Raw genomic sequence first — 16,383 nt, 5'->3', positions numbered from 1 at the left:
CTTCCAGGATTACAATAGTTGTCTAACTAAGATCAGTTCATGATTCAAAATGTAAAACTCATTTATCTCTTAGAGCTTTTGATCATGTTCCCAGAACTGAGGGGAAGATATAAATGTAACTCTCGTTCTCTACCGCAATTCGGCACTGACATAATTTTAAATCTTGATAAAAACGATTACGTCAATTGAAGTTTCCAGTTGGCTTCCAATGCTTTTGAATAAAGGATTTATTAAACTATTATGGTGCTATCAGTTCTGTTCCTGGCACACCGTTCAAAAACTAACCGCTAACACAAGATAGCTAAGTGGACGAAAAACTTGATATCCATCCAGATTTACTTGGAATATTACGACTCATTGCACATAGTAACGAAGGCATGACCTTCAGGCATACAGAAAATCAGTGAACTAATTGTAGTAGCAGCCAATCAAGAGACAACAAAGGTCATGCGGAAAATTGGACTACAAAAGGAACACTCCTCTTTACCGTTATTAGTGAAAATTCACGGTTATTTACAAAAGCTGAACAGTTTTGTGATTGTCTAAGCACATGCTTGTCTTCGATTCCTGTCTTAGTTCTTAGGATGGGTATCTATAGTTAAAATATCCTGAGTCGCCAACTGAAAAGAGCTGCGAAAACCCTTCAGCAATGCCGAAGGGTCTTCCTACTAATAGAATTATCGTGATAATTAAAAGCAAATGGGACTGTGCGTTTCTTACTCGTGTTGTGCCCTCTACAACTCAAAGAAGTAGTTCTTGACTGGATCAACTGAAATATAATTTGACTTGTTTGGATGTGCATTTGGCTAACGATAATTATTAGTTCTATTTAATTATTAACAGTGTCAAAAGATCTTCAACTTGTACTTAGCTTCCCTATGTAGTAAGAGTGTTTCCATAAGCTTTGTGCTAATGTGTTCTGTAAATTTGTAGTACAAAAATGTCGGTCTATATGATTGTGAACGTATCCCGTATTCATGTATAGTACACATTGGTCAACAGATCATGCTTACCGGATAACTTCTTTCTCTACATAAGTTGATATGTTGTTATGGATTCCAAAATACATTAAATCAGTGATTTTTCGATGAGATACAAATTTCGGATGTAAAGATCCGAATGCCACAAAAGTGAACAGTTGTGAAACTGACAATAATTTGAGGAATTGTATTCGCTATCCTTTCCTTCTTAGGGCCATTTTAGCGCATACTAGTCATCACTAGCTCCAATCATTATACTTTTTGGCAATACATATGTCACAATATTCATCCGTTCACTTTTGTAGACATTTTATCAAGAAGTACCAGTAATCAAGTCTTTCTATAGAATCTCCTACAAACATTTGGTAATGAGTATTTTACAAAGAGAACATTAATTAGCTCAAATTATGTTTATTTAAACTACCGAACTATTTAACCAAATCAGTGTAACGATCAACAAAGGCAACCATGAATAGTATTTCATCTTATGAATTTTACAATTTTTTATTCTTCATTATTAATGTAATCAATATTTTCAAATGAGATACTTTTACCTGCTGATTTTAATAAATTTAAAATTAGAAATGATTCACTTTCATCCGTATTGTTCATAATGGTCTCAGAAGATATATCTCCTGTAATTTTTCTAGGCATTTGAAAACTGTAATAAGCATCTGTTAATTGTTTAGTTTTCATTTTAGACTTATTCTCATCAGCTTTTTTATCGTCATTGGCCCTTTCACCAGAGGGCGTTGATGTAGCTAGTGGTTTATGAATATGATTTTTCGCAGATGATAGTATCGGCAGTTGTTTAGTAAAGTCACTTATAATAATTGATTCATCATGAGAGCTTTTTCCCTCTGGTGGTGGAGTCCCACGTTTAGACTGATCAAACCAAAACGAAACAAAAAGTCGAAAAACGGTCAGCAAACAGTTATTTTCATATCAGAAGGGGTTTTTGTGGATATTGTAGTAATTTTAGTAGCTGAGATCATGAGTCAATTGAAGCTAGACCACCATGGAAAACATTCGTACCAGTCTAGTAGAGGTACATCTATCTATCGAGTCATATATAGGAAGAATGACATATACCGATTTGTATTGCTAGTCACCAACAAACATATTAGAATATGGTCAACTGCAATGTCGACACATTTGAACTGAAAGTAAATGTTTCACAAACGATTATTTGTGTTCCAGCTTGAAACACAACTGGGATAGATTATTATTATTAGGATATTCTTTAATAAAACATTTCGATAGAGTAATGAGAAGACTGAGTTGATCTGAAAAATGTGATGTATTTACCCTATACATTTCGAACAATCTATTCTCACGTACTTGTCAGGGCATTTTATATGAAGATTAATAAAGATCAATTAAATAAAAGTTCAAGTAAACAGGGTGGTAAAGAGGACATTTGATCTTCATATAAAATGTTCTGACAAGTATATGTGTGACCAGATTGTTCGAAGTGTATTGCGTAAATACATCACATTTTTCAGATCAACTCCGTCTTCTCATTGCTCTATTGAAATTTATAAACGAGACTAATTGCTTTAATAAAACATTGTCTGTTATTTAACAAGTACCAAATTATTATTTTTTGGTCGTCTACTCCATAAAGGTGGTCATTTGTATCTAATGTATCTCTTATATCAGTATGTATTTAAAGACCACAGTAGTACGTTCAACTTTGTCTTTGAAGCAGTTCAATTTACTGAACAGCAGTTAAGTATGATTTTCGAGTCTTGATTTAAATGTTCCGTGGATGATCGATTAATATTCATCTCACTAATAGCTTATGTTTTGAGTTACTCTTCATAACGTTTATTATTATATTAACTTTTTCCTTTATACACAAGTTACTTATTGAATGAAATTAAACCTATTTTACGTCCTACTTGTGTTTTCGTTGATGCCCATTAATTATAGGAAGAACCTTTGTGTCATTTCTTGAGTTTGCCTGTAGAATCATCACTCAATCATATTGTACCATTTCAAACAATTGTCCATATAAAATAAATTCACAACGTCGAATCTATTCGTTTTTGTATAGTGGAAGCGAATGACTAGTTATTAGATATAAATACAATTCTGAACCAAAGTCTGTGGACATAATTTATGATAATAATAAAATCTAAAACTTTTTGATGCAACACATTTTATCAGTTGAATGTTTCTTTAAACAATCATACTCATTTATTTTCATCTAATGCTTGAAAAAGGCAAAAAATATATACAATATAAAACATAACGAACATTAATCTGTATTCACCGTTGTTCACAGTGACTTATTTGATAATTTCTAGGTAATCTAAATTCGATCATTGAATTAATTTACGAGACATAGTGTAATATATATGCCGTTAATAATTAAATGTACCAGATAGTAACTAATCTTAACGCTTACCTTTGAACCATCTAGACATTTTGTGCAATATATCTTTTCCGTGTTAAAATTTTGTTCTCTATATGGGATACAAAATGTATCTTCACATCTTTCATTTGTTGAATATGTTTGGGTTGATACTGTTGATGTCTTAGATTTCAGATTGTTTATTTTATCAGGTAAATAGGATAAACTTAATGAACGAATCTTTCTTTCTTCTTCCAATTTTAAATCACTCTTTGAATAATCTGTGTGCTTAAGAGTGTTAACGTTTTTATTGTAAATAAAGTCATTCTTTTGTTCGTTTGGAAGATGTTTAACAATATCCTCATTTTGATGATCTTGATTACACATATAAGTTTCATTTAACTTATTACATTCAGTATTGATTACTTTGAAAGGAAACACTAATTTAAACTCTGGTGATGACTTATGATGTTTGAGTGTATGAGTATGAGCTTTCGTAAATTTACTTGTGAATTTATGAAAATTATGTTGAAAAACTTGATCACTCACTAAATTTTCAAAATAATTATTTATACAGCAATTATTGTGTCCAGTAAATTGTTCAAAGCCTGTTGTCATACAGTGTCTGGGTAGGTAGAAACAACAAGATTTTAATTCAATAACTTGAAGTAAAACGAGTTGAATAAGTCATAGTTCTAATTGTGAAATAAAAATGACTGATTTTTATACTACATAATTAACTGAGCAAAATTTATAATCTTGTAATACAACTACACTTTTTCATGGGTTGTTTCCAATAAAGCTATTGCCTGAAACAAGTAAATAATCAGTAATGTATTAGTTGTTATTCGTCTTACAGCTTCAACAGTCAACTTTAGATAACAAAAAACAGTAATAAAATTCATGTTACAAGAATGAAAAGGACTCGATTAAACACATTCACCAAACTTAAGTTATTGTTTGATTAAACTTTCGTTTTTACGAAACAAAACGTATTATTTATCGATTTTCAGAACAAATACATATTGATATAACGGATAGTTTAAAATGTCTTTCAGGTATACTGTAATAATACGTCAATACGATAATAAGATTAGTCACGTCATATAAGATCCAGGATTCTCTAACCAGAATAGAGAACGAGGTTAACACTAGATAATACCTTATTTAACACAATTACAAGTAGTCACAGTGAGTCCGGAGTAGAAATCAATAGGAGGAAAGGAGGTCACATATTTAATAGTCAGTAGGCTAAGTTCCTGTTTGTCTACACTCAGTGACGAGTTACATTTCACTTTCAACTACCACATATAAATGGAAATAATATATTTTCTTTATATTCATACAGTTGTTAACAGAAGCATATCTAAAATAATACCAGATAACAAATTCTGTTTCACAACGTGAATGCTATTACTTCAATAATGTTCATATATTGTAAAAGATAATGTGTAAAGGGTATCTAAGAGATAAATATCGGAACAAAGGAAACTTGTAAGTTTTAATTTTCCCCTTTGTTCAAATTCAGAAAAAATTAAAGAAAGTAAATTCAGTTACTGGTAGAAATTCCAAACACCTTTAATTTTATGTCAATATATAATAACGTTCATTGATGTTGGCTTATTTTTAGATATTTTATTCTTTACATAAAAGTATTTCATTATTAAATTGAACGTACCTGGATTTACAGTCATCTAAAAAATCCTGAAATTCATCTCTGTTTGTTTTTATTGAATAAAGATTCAAATTATTTAAATTACATGGTTGACTAGCGAGGTCAAACTTCCAATTATCTTGTGAAGACTTGTTGGTAGAGTTAGATTTCTGAATGTTTTGTAAAACATTTGGACTAAAATTAGAAATATCAGTTGTAAGGTTTGTATTTGTCTGTTTGCTGTACAGCATATGACAGTTTTTACACAATCCAACATCATAAGATCTAAGTGCTTGGTCTTCATATTGGTTACATTGATTTTGGGATAAAATGCGCGGTCTATTGTGATATACATTTGTAGGTATAATTTTACTTTCCATCTGAAAGACAATGCAAGCGAAGTATCTCATATATTATGGTATGTTTAAGAATACTTGAGGTTAGGACAATAAAAAAAAGAAATTTCTGTCGAACAGTCAAAGAATGAACCTCAATAAAACATAAGCGAATATTCACGTATGAGACCGAAAGGTCCAAAAGCTGAGCTTACAGTGAGTCGGCCGATAATAAAGCAAAAGAAAGGAATTGCATGTAATCACATCAAATTCTGAGTTTAGACAAATTGGGAGTTATCAAACTCAATAAATAAAACGGTTTTAGAATAAAAATTAGCGTGAAAAGAGAGTGAGTAACACCTGCCAGATCCTAGAGACGTCGTTTTTAAATTTTGTATACGACAGCTTTAAACCATAATCTCTGAAATCGAACCTCGATCATTTAAAAATACTTAAAAAAGCCTGCTCCAATGCCTTTCTTCTAAAAGACTTTTAGCGTCAGTACCAAAGTACTTTTTAAAAAGTGGTGAGAACTCTTTTTGATATGATTTCCTTGATGATAAGAATGTAGCAGAGATTTTTGAATTTTTTTTGCAAGATCCATGACATAGGGTTCCTGGAGAATCTTCCAAGCTCTTGTAATAACAAGTCATAAATCTCAAAACGTTGACTCTTGATGCTGTTTGCAAAGATTCATGTGCATTTACTTCTAATTCTACTAGAGTTTTTAATTTCTCATAAACGTGAACAATAATACTTATAAAGATACCTAGGAGATAATCTAAATTTTTGAAAAGTAGAGGCGCTTGTTAATTTATCCTAAAGAAAGAGAGAAATAAATCCCTCTGTAAAAAGGTTTCAGTGGTTGAAGACTGTGTTAAAAATCCTATTAACTCTTCCATACTTTTTATTCTGCCATGAAAGTACACTGGATTTGACAATAAGCTAATAAAGAAATGTTATTTGTTTGTATTCGTCAGTCAGTCATGAGCAACGTAGAACATAGCACATATGTATGTTAGTTCCACTTACCATACCATACCATCACGGAGAGATGAAACTGTTAGGGCGAGTCCCAGGGTAGTATATATAGTAACAAAACTAGTGGTAAGAGAAAAGCTTGGGCATCAAATATAGGATTCGGGAAATAAATATGAATTGGAGAATTAAAAAATGGTTTTAGGCAATTGAGAAACTTAGGATCTAGGGAAAAAAGGTGAGTGCGTCTACACAGTTGTGAACGATTTTAAGCAGTGTCACTCAAAATAAAAAAGAATGAATAGACTGACCTGTCCCGAAGATAGAACAAGCTATGTGGGCTGGTATAGTACTACACGATAATCACGTGGCCCCCGATTAAGTGGTTTGGACCTACCTACAAGGCCTAATCCAAGGCTGAAGTAATTAGCAAAGCAGCACTAATATACCATGCAGATTAGAACCTCTGTACTCATCAACTAGGACAACCATGATCGTTAGCGGTGCTTTATAATACGAATGTCCCAGTGTTCATCATATTGACACCTATTGACAAGATTCTAAAATTCTTGAGGTTCTTCATTGTCGTTTGAAGTGTTGAAGGCGATCATCTACTGTGATTACAGTAATACTTATAAAATAAGAAATAAAATACAGGGTAATATCCGCTGAAGTTCTTAACTTCGAAGTAGCTTGTAAGACAAAGCTTGAAAATAAAGTATAATTGTTTGTCAAATGACCACTAGTGTATGACAAGTTGCATTTGCAAAATAAATGGGAGTTTTTTACATTCTAAAACTAGCTATTATATAGCATCTTTTTAAAATTCCTGAAATTCCATACATCTACCGTTGATAAATTAGGCTGAAGGAAAAATAGAAAGAAGGAAAAAGGTTTTCAAACCCATAAAGACATATGTTTGGAATTTTTTCTTAAAGAATCATCACATTTAGTAACACAACTAATCATCCATTTTACTGCTTTATAATTTCTTCAGACACTTGCCATCGTTCTACTAATCGTTAGTATAATATAAAATATGTATATTGCTTATAAATATTCATTGTTATTGTTTCTAGGTTGTAGTCAGCTGAAAGTGAACCACGAAATAAATGAATTAATCTTATTCTGCTACACTTTTAATACTTGCTTTAATCAAATTCAGAAAATTATGCATGTTTAAGTTACGTTGAGTAAGGACATCACTTGGCAATATTAACATTATCAAATATCTTTAAAATATTTATAAAGCATAAAATGTATGCAGCACATCTATCTTACAACTATAGGAGGACTATGCGGTGTTTTTGTATTTATTTCAAGTTAAGAAACAAAATGAACGATCGTTTAATTTGCTCATGTTGTGTGAAGGAAAATGATTTCTAAATCAGAGCTTACAGCACGGGCACTTCTGTTGTTAATAACTGAGAAATTATTGGTTGAGTTATGATTTGGAAATAATGGGACTTCTACCACTCTAGGAGACTGTTGAATTTCTCTGGAGTACTGGGAAAAATACAAGTCAGTAGGCTGAATTATTTCGTCATAATCAGGCTTGGAAAAATGGGTTCCATGAATATGATCAAACAATCCAAAACTTGTTTCTTTATCATTTACATTCACTGGTTGTTTTAGATCATTTTCTGAATTGACTTTATTTCTTTGTAGATCAAATAAATCTGGTGAGTCCGATCGAATACTAAAACTTGGTGACTAAAAAGAGAGGAACTTCCAATATACAATATGAAAAAATAATTGAATAAATATTTTTAAATGATCTGTCTTAACATACTACTTTCTCTGGTGATTATGAGTTACTAAGTCAAGAAGGATCAATAGTTTTGACACCAATCTACAAATGAGTGTACAAGGAAAATAAGCATATACATTTATTTGTACCTATGAAATCTCATTCATTTTGCTTACAAGTTAGTTCATATTTCTAAAGTCAGTCAATTCACAATATCACATGACCACCATGCGTTGTAATTAGTGATGTCTATTCTCACAAAACTTCAATAAGTTGTACCAGGCTTTTATTACTGATCAATTAACATGAATAATTTACTTGAAAATTTATGCACAGATAATCAATATACTCGGTTGCAGTTTGTCCCATCTTTCTAAATTACTATAAAAGTGGAATGTTTTGTGTTACAGTTTTATCAATATCACTTATTTCATGCCGCCACCGTAATCAAGTCGTTAAAAGCTGTTCATTTTATAAATTTAGATTTATTTCTAGGTATCTTTCTATCAGATTTTGTCTAGACGCTACACAACATACCAATGTAAACATAATTCATAATGTCAAACGAAAAAGAGAATTGAAATCACATTAAAGTAAATAATAAAGCTGAAGGAAAGTGTAAATCAAATATGCACTTGACTTAATAGTCATTATATCATTGGTTTTGTACTGAGCATAAGGTGTGAAATGAATCACATCTCGCTTTAATTTTATCAACTCTAGTAATTAAGAAGAATATAGAACAGCATTTTGTAAACAGGTTGTGATAAGTGCTTTTTATTATTAGTGAACATCATATTTGAAATCAGTAGAATACACATGCTGCTCAAAGTCATAATTATTACTCCTGACGAACTTGCACCAACTTTTGACTAGTTTAACGATAAAACTCTTAGGTCTTAGAACGAATCAAACTGTACAAGGTAGGATTTTAAAATTACTCAAAGTGAATAATTTATAATTACTTTTAAGACCGTTTAACTAAATTATTTTTAAAGTGGGCTGATTCAAAATGTCCAACTTCTATCGGGCATGAGTTTTTAGTCAGTTCGTTTTTTCGTTGTGTTCCGTGATTATTTATTTCAATGGACTCGATTTAACTTCTTTTTAAAAATTAGATTTCTGTTCATCTGCGTCCTAATAAAGTATAGAAACCATAAATAAATGATTATAGGGGTTATAAAGTTACAGAAAAGTTGTTTGCAATATATATTGTTTGGAAGTAAATTACTTCATTACGTTGATAAATTTGTGTTGTATGTAGAATGATATTGAGGGAAAATGTTTTTGATTAACATTAGATTACTATGAGTTTGAAACTCGTAGAAACTCTGAACTGATTAAACTCACATAAATCCCTGAAGAGCATGTATGATGAAATTCAGTATCGAAATTACTGCAATTTACATCAAGTAGATTTTTATGCTCTGTTAGAGGCAAATATTCCTTCACACTAAAATTGATTCCTCTTCCCTCTCTAGGTTTATATGGTTGACGACTGACTGGATGACACTGGATTTCTTCTGGAGGGTTATTTCTTTCTTTAGACGTTCGACCACCTAGTCCTCTAAAACAAGTAAAAAACATAGTAGAAGTTTCGTTTAACCGTGCAAACGAGTGAAATTCATTGGTACGAGGATAAATTCATTATGTTAACTGTTTATAAATATAAACTTAATAACTGTTATTATTTTTATCAAGTGATGAATTGTTTTATTATATTTCATCTACTGATTTCATCTACTAATTGATCATTCGATTATCGTATTAATCTAAATCCATTACGAAAATTGCCACTGTGTTGAAGATAACTGATGTGTGGGCGAGAATGATAATGATTGGTTGTCTTGATGAGTCAGACATTAGACAGGATGACAGGTGTTATGTATATATATATTTCCCTATCCTTATTATAGATTGACACTTATTGAGACTTATTGACTGTTCCATGTGTCGGATTTTGGTGTGAAATATATTGACGTTATAGTCAGGCTAATATTGTGTTCTTGATCTGAGTTCTGTTGAAGTCCTGTAGAATAGACACTGGGTGGGAATCTAGTGTAGATATTCGTCTAAGATAAATTAACGTCCCACATACGTGTAAGAAGTAAAAGGACTGTTATAACCAGAACCCCCTAAAGTTATAACCAGCATCCTCTCTCTCTCTCACTACGTTTATAACAATTGGCGACGGCATCCTTGCGTTTATAACAATAACATATTTAGAATCGTTTTTGGACATTGGTTGTAATTGACCTGTGTTCCTAAAGGGAAGCATTGGAGATAACATTTTCATTTTAAAAAGGTTATCTGCCGCTATCATAAATTACACTGATTAGCCCAGTGTCAAAAGGAATCGAAAAATTCCTTACATTTTGCTCGGTAAAAAATAATTGTTCCCAGTTGACTAAAAACGATAATCTTAGGTGAAGGTTACAAAACCATGTTTACTTATTTGTATGAATTTTAATAGAACTTATAAAACAACATTTGAATCAATTAATGGGTTGTTTAGTATCATGTATCCTTGTCTGAACTTATACAGGATAATAACGAATTGAACAACCAGAATAGTACTTGCGGAACTAAGTGCACATAGTCTGTCAAGTTATGCGAAAACGATATTAAATAAAAATATAACCATATTTCGACTAGTGTTGACAAAATGAAACGGGATTCCTATGGTTGGTAAATACTGTTGCTGAAATAGAAATATTTAGTCTAGCCAGTCCCATTGGTTGATGATTAGTTTAATTATTTTCAAGCCTCCTTAATAGGACCAAGAAGATTTTTATTTTATATATAGTTAAGACAAACTAGTCTGCTTTAAACAGGATTATTACCTATTGTTATGAAGGAAAACATTCGTAGTAAAGTAAAAAAACAGATATATAGCATTGCACTAATCCGGTATTATTTGTTCAAGACAATACGGAATTGTCAGAATACAATATCTCAAGTTTCCCTAAAACTTCTTATATCATAAAAAGAACAATCGATAAGCGTATACATGTATTTTGAGATGGAGGAGAAGGTGGATGATTTTGATGGAGTTTTGTTCCCTGAGCTGGACGGTGAACGGTTCGGTCGTGGAGCTTTCATTGTCCTTCTGAACGACATCATTAACAAAAGGATCACCTTACCATACATAAAAGGTATGTAAGAAACGACAACGAGATTGCTGAAAACCTTCGGAATAGGTGTTGCTCACAAACAAACAAAATCCCTCCATTCAATCTTATGCAAACCAAAGGATTAAATGACAAAAGAAGATAAACCAAACATCAACTACAAAATAAATTGTGCCAACTGCGATAAACACTACGTTGGACAATGCAGACGCCCTCTTCATCTTCGCCTGCATGAACATCGATTAGCAGTCAAACGCCATCACATGTCTTCATTTATATCAATGCACGTGGACAACTGCGGACACACATTCGACTGGAAAAATGTGACGATTCTGGATAGAGGCAATTCCAAAAACATCAGAAAATTTTTAGAAGCTTAGTACTCAGGTCAATCAGCAATAAACATGCACATTGAAATCAATCCAGTTTATCAACCAATCAGGAAAACTAAGCAGAAACATAGGAACAAAAATCAAACCAATGGGAGATACAACCAAAACAAAGAAGAAAACATTGACAGACTTAAGGTCAACAAGAACCAATCGACATCGAGGTGTACAGGACAAGCTGTGAAGAACATGTGGAGAATTTCGAATACTTCACTTCTACCCGAAGTTTGTGCTGATGATGTCGTTCAGAAGGACGATGAAAGCTCCACGACCAAACCATCCAGTTCAGAGAACAAAACTCCATCAAAAAGCATACATGTATTCATGGAATCGGAAAAAAAATTATTTAGAATTAGATGAAACGTTTTTCAGAAGAGAAGAATCAATTCAATTGTGAATTATCAACGTGTTCATGAGTAAATGTTTTGATTATATCAGCTCTTACAACTTGTTCTTTGCACTGTATGTGTTGGATAATGTACTATATACCTTTTGTACTTCTGATTACAGGTATGTCTATGACTTTAGAAGAGTAGATAGTGTACGATTTCAACGAAACTGTGTGAAAGACTTTCTGCTATTATATACAGTTTTTCGGTTTAATTCTAATAATCGGTCATATAACAATGTACCCCCGGGGTTGAAGTGAATATTCTCATGATCCATGGTGAATTCGTAAGCCATAAAATTATTGATCACAACTTTAATTAATAAAATCTACAACATCAAAGAGCTGATAATGGTGTTTCTAACTTGAACTACCAAAATTAGTCTGCAGACTAATTATAGAATAATCCCGTGTGAAGATGTTCATAACTTTCTTTCTTTCGCTCTTTACTTTATTACTTCGTAGTGTGATAAATTTTATTAATACATCAAACATTAGGTTTTAATCAGAATTTTATATGTGTTTTTATCTTTTAATGTAACAGGTAAAGTAATGAAAAAATCGGCAGCCTAGAAACAATATGATTAACAGTTTAGTTGGATTATAAATACCTATTTTATCAGATGATAGATCTCTAGATTCACTGATAGTTTCCAGGAAACTATAAAAAACACGAAAGACTGTTAAAACTACTTCCATCTATATCATACAATACTACCCTTTTTCCAATAGTCCCCGAAAATATGGTAACAATTATTGATAGTAACCTATCTTTAAATGACATGAAGTCATTGTGATAGTATCCGTGAATTTTTATCATGGTATTGGAACGATATTTTTCATAAAAATTAAGCCGAATGTTGATGATCTAAACATGAGGAATGTTTACCTACCGTTTTCTAGCCTTTTGAAGAAAATCGTCGATTATTTGTTGGACACGTGACCGTTGAACAAATTCACTGGATATACAAAAATAAAAATACTTTTTTCGTAATAATAGCTAAAATTAAACGATGATAAGAAAAGCTGACAGAAATCACTGGTTAGTGTAACATAATCCTAATACAGGTATATTGAATAACACTTTGACTTAACTGGATCTTATCCTATTGAGATGATCACATTATTATTATTATTATTTTAACACATAAATATTGATACAAGGGGGCACCAGATATACATGCGCCACACAAAAAATCATCATTTCATTTAATTATGTGAGTGCTGCGATACTTCCCGGGTGCCTAGACTGAAGCAGATGGTTTGCTTAAGAGGCCACATCTGGAGCCTTTGACCTAAAGGTCTGATCCACAAGTCATTGGGGCATCGTAAGGAGATGCAGTCCCATGGTAGCTGGTGACCGACGATTGGTTCATACGCCATGTGTTTCCTCAGGATACTGGAGCCCATGTATACCAGTGGTTTGGAATCAAGGTTGACCGACTCCCCTAGATGGGTCCTCCTTATCTACCAACCCGGTTAAAGCGCCGGACATTCGATTTTTATCCTCTCAATTTCGTAAACAACACCCCGCCACGAGAAGACAGTGAGTAGGACTTCCCTGGCAGAGGCTGTATACGCGTGGCCATGTGAGAGCATTTCGAGAGAGAGGACGGGCCCTTCCCACTCTTGGCTGTACCAGGGCATTTGCGGGCAAGTTTTCAATAAACCTCTTAAAATATTATGAAAATAACGCATAAAATAGTAAACGAACTTTCCAGTTAATAAATAGATCGCACCATCAGTTTAACCTTCACTTGGTAACAAAAAATATTATTTATCAGACACTAACCTTGGTAGTCTGTGATGACAAGACTGAGAATTCAAATACGTTGGTTGTGCATGGTTGTATGTGAATGGTTTGGCCTGATTATTACCAGTCTTCTTTTTTTAAAAAAAGATTTATAAAAACTATTGTTACATATTAAACTTCATAGTATGGTGTTAGGTCTTTCAGTAAAATTTGATATAAATGCGAGGAAAGTTGTTGCACACTGACACACGCACATAGTTATGCGTACTGATTTAAATGAGTAATTGTGACATAGAAATACAGAAATAAACGTTTGGGCCTTCACCAGGACCGTAACCGATAACTTTGCGTTTGTAAAAAATTCAGTTCACACCCATTTCCGCTTTGTTGTTAGAACGAAATGAGACTAATAAAGAAGGTATCAAAGCACTTTTGGGCTCCAAAATTGCCTAATTAAATGGCTTACTCAAAAACTCTTTAGTTTCAAGAAGTAGCAGCTTCCAGATAAATGAGTCACAAGGGCTCTACCGGCTTATTTCAAGCTACAAGAGTGACGAATTCGATGTAGGCAGATGCTATTTAGTCGTTTTACTCAAAAATTCACATGAAGTAAATATGGGACACATATAGATATTTTTAAATCTCAAAGGTTGTTACCACTTAAATTTAATATAAAGTCCAAAAAATAGGAGTACCTGTAGTGACCTACTTTTATGAAGAGAACACAATTGGTATAACGGAAACAATTATTATTATGACCAATTGTACCAGTGATTGTTTTACTGTACCTGTTTGTTTAAGTGTACCAAAAAGACACTCTTCCGTTGTTTGTGACCATGCACAAACTCTCGTACGCTCAGTAGTATTGCTTGTAAACTTTGACACGATCTCGGTGTTGTTTTGATACTATGAGATCGCCGACAAATACATCTTACTACAACCTTCAACTGACTCCTGATATTTGGCCTTCAGAGGGATCTAACCTAGTAACTGGCATGTAGTTTTCTTGTAGTGGTGATCATAGTGAACTGCAACTTGACGCCTACTACATACTTAATACAGATCCCTAAACTCATTAGGAATTTATAATTTACCCAATATTTTTGTAATAATTATCAATTCTTATAATGATTTTATTTGTAATAAACTTCAAATATGATTACACCCTAATGAATACTGATGTACTGTGGTGAATAACCAATACACTTACTGCACAATTAGGTATTTTATGTCGGGTTTAAAGCTATCATAACCATACAATACAATCTCACACTGTGTACTTAGAATTTGAGTTCTTAATTGTGTCTTGTTGAAGTTCTAGACTTATTACGATTAATCCTGCATCGTTATATTATTTTAAATTCGCATGCACTCATTAACTGAATGAGAGAAGCTCAAGTTTCAGCGGACATATGTCAAGACAAAGGCGTAAAAGTTATTCCAGAAGTGCATGAAACCGTTACCTGGGTTAGTCTTCGCCTTTGTTGAATACTTTCAATTATTCGATCAACTGCCTGAGTACATCGTTCTGAATTATTGTACTCACTAAAAATGTCAGAAACAAGATTTTCTTTTCCGAGGTTGGACATAGTAGCAATATCATTTGTTCTTCCAGGCATGTTTACTCTCTTTGCCCAACCTTCAGGAAAAAACCTGCAGTAAACAGTAAATATTTCATGTCCACTTTTAATTTCATTCAAAACATAAAGTTAATAATTTAGCTAGCAAATCTTATTCCTTGATAAGTAATATTTATATGCGAATCTCTGAGTCAATACATCCATTCGGTACCTTCAGTAGCAAGGCAATGTAGAACAAAAATGTCAGAATTTTTCTATTTAATCCTCTGTTTCGTTTCTAAATTATCAAATGAAATCGGAATAACTTCTGAAATATCATTCTACTGGCAGTTTTGCTGGCAGCACTTTCAGACCCAGAAAGAATCCTCATTTTTCATAGTAAATGTCAGGAGAGATTTCGATCTCATCTTATCTTGCACAAACTATTCTACAACGGTTACGAAAAGAGGCTGCTCTTGAAAAGATGTTCTGATAGTGCTATCATAAGGGTGGACACGAAATCTACCAATTGAAAACTTTTAAAAGCTTTATATGGCACAGTTACAATTCAAACCATTTATATTTCTCAAACTCAATGTGGTGTTTATATGAACCAACGATTTCTTTGTATTGATGACTGTTTTGATTTTTAATCCCAAATACAGTAGATTTGTTCGTGCTCATCTAATACTTCTTGATTAAGTTGCGTTATTGCTGGGATTACTAATTTATACCATATTTCAAATACTTTTAAACATCACACTCAAGTAAGTGAGAAACACAAGGAAACTGTCGAACTCCAGTTGGTACCTAGTTCTACTACCTTACTAGGCTTCTTTCATGACTTGAACGATTGATTTTATTTCCCGTTAAAATGAAAAGCAAGTACGCAGCTGATTTACACAATAGCTAAACGAGAAGTAACATCGTGGGCACTCAACTCAATAATATGAAACACAATTATATGAACGAAGAATATTATTTTAAATGATTTCTCATCAGTTTCTGCAATTATAAATACAAATTAATAATCCATAAAAAGTTGGCCAAGTTTAAGGCAGAGTACATCATTTAAGAAACGGTGACATGTGAATCAAGGAGTGTTTG

General features: G+C 32.6%; 1 protein-coding gene across 1 annotated transcript; it reads right to left on the bottom strand.

The window, feature by feature from the left end:
* Positions 1-4,974: 4,974 nt before the first annotated feature.
* Smp_072500 (hypothetical protein) lies at positions 4,975-15,336 on the bottom strand (the record flags this gene model as incomplete). The annotated part of the gene is made up of 5 exons (XM_018794927.1): positions 4,975-5,373; positions 7,705-8,019; positions 9,407-9,623; positions 13,757-13,848; positions 15,181-15,336. 5 exons carry the CDS (start codon positions 15,334-15,336, stop codon positions 4,975-4,977), a joined length of 1,179 nt encoding a protein of 392 aa, XP_018649291.1.
* Positions 15,337-16,383: the final 1,047 nt, after the last annotated feature.

This window comes from Schistosoma mansoni, chromosome 1, assembly GCF_000237925.1.
Source record: "Schistosoma mansoni strain Puerto Rico chromosome 1, complete genome".
In the NCBI taxonomy this organism is placed as follows: Eukaryota; Metazoa; Platyhelminthes; class Trematoda; order Strigeidida; family Schistosomatidae; genus Schistosoma; species Schistosoma mansoni.
This window is presented reverse-complemented; position numbering and strand designations above follow the sequence as displayed.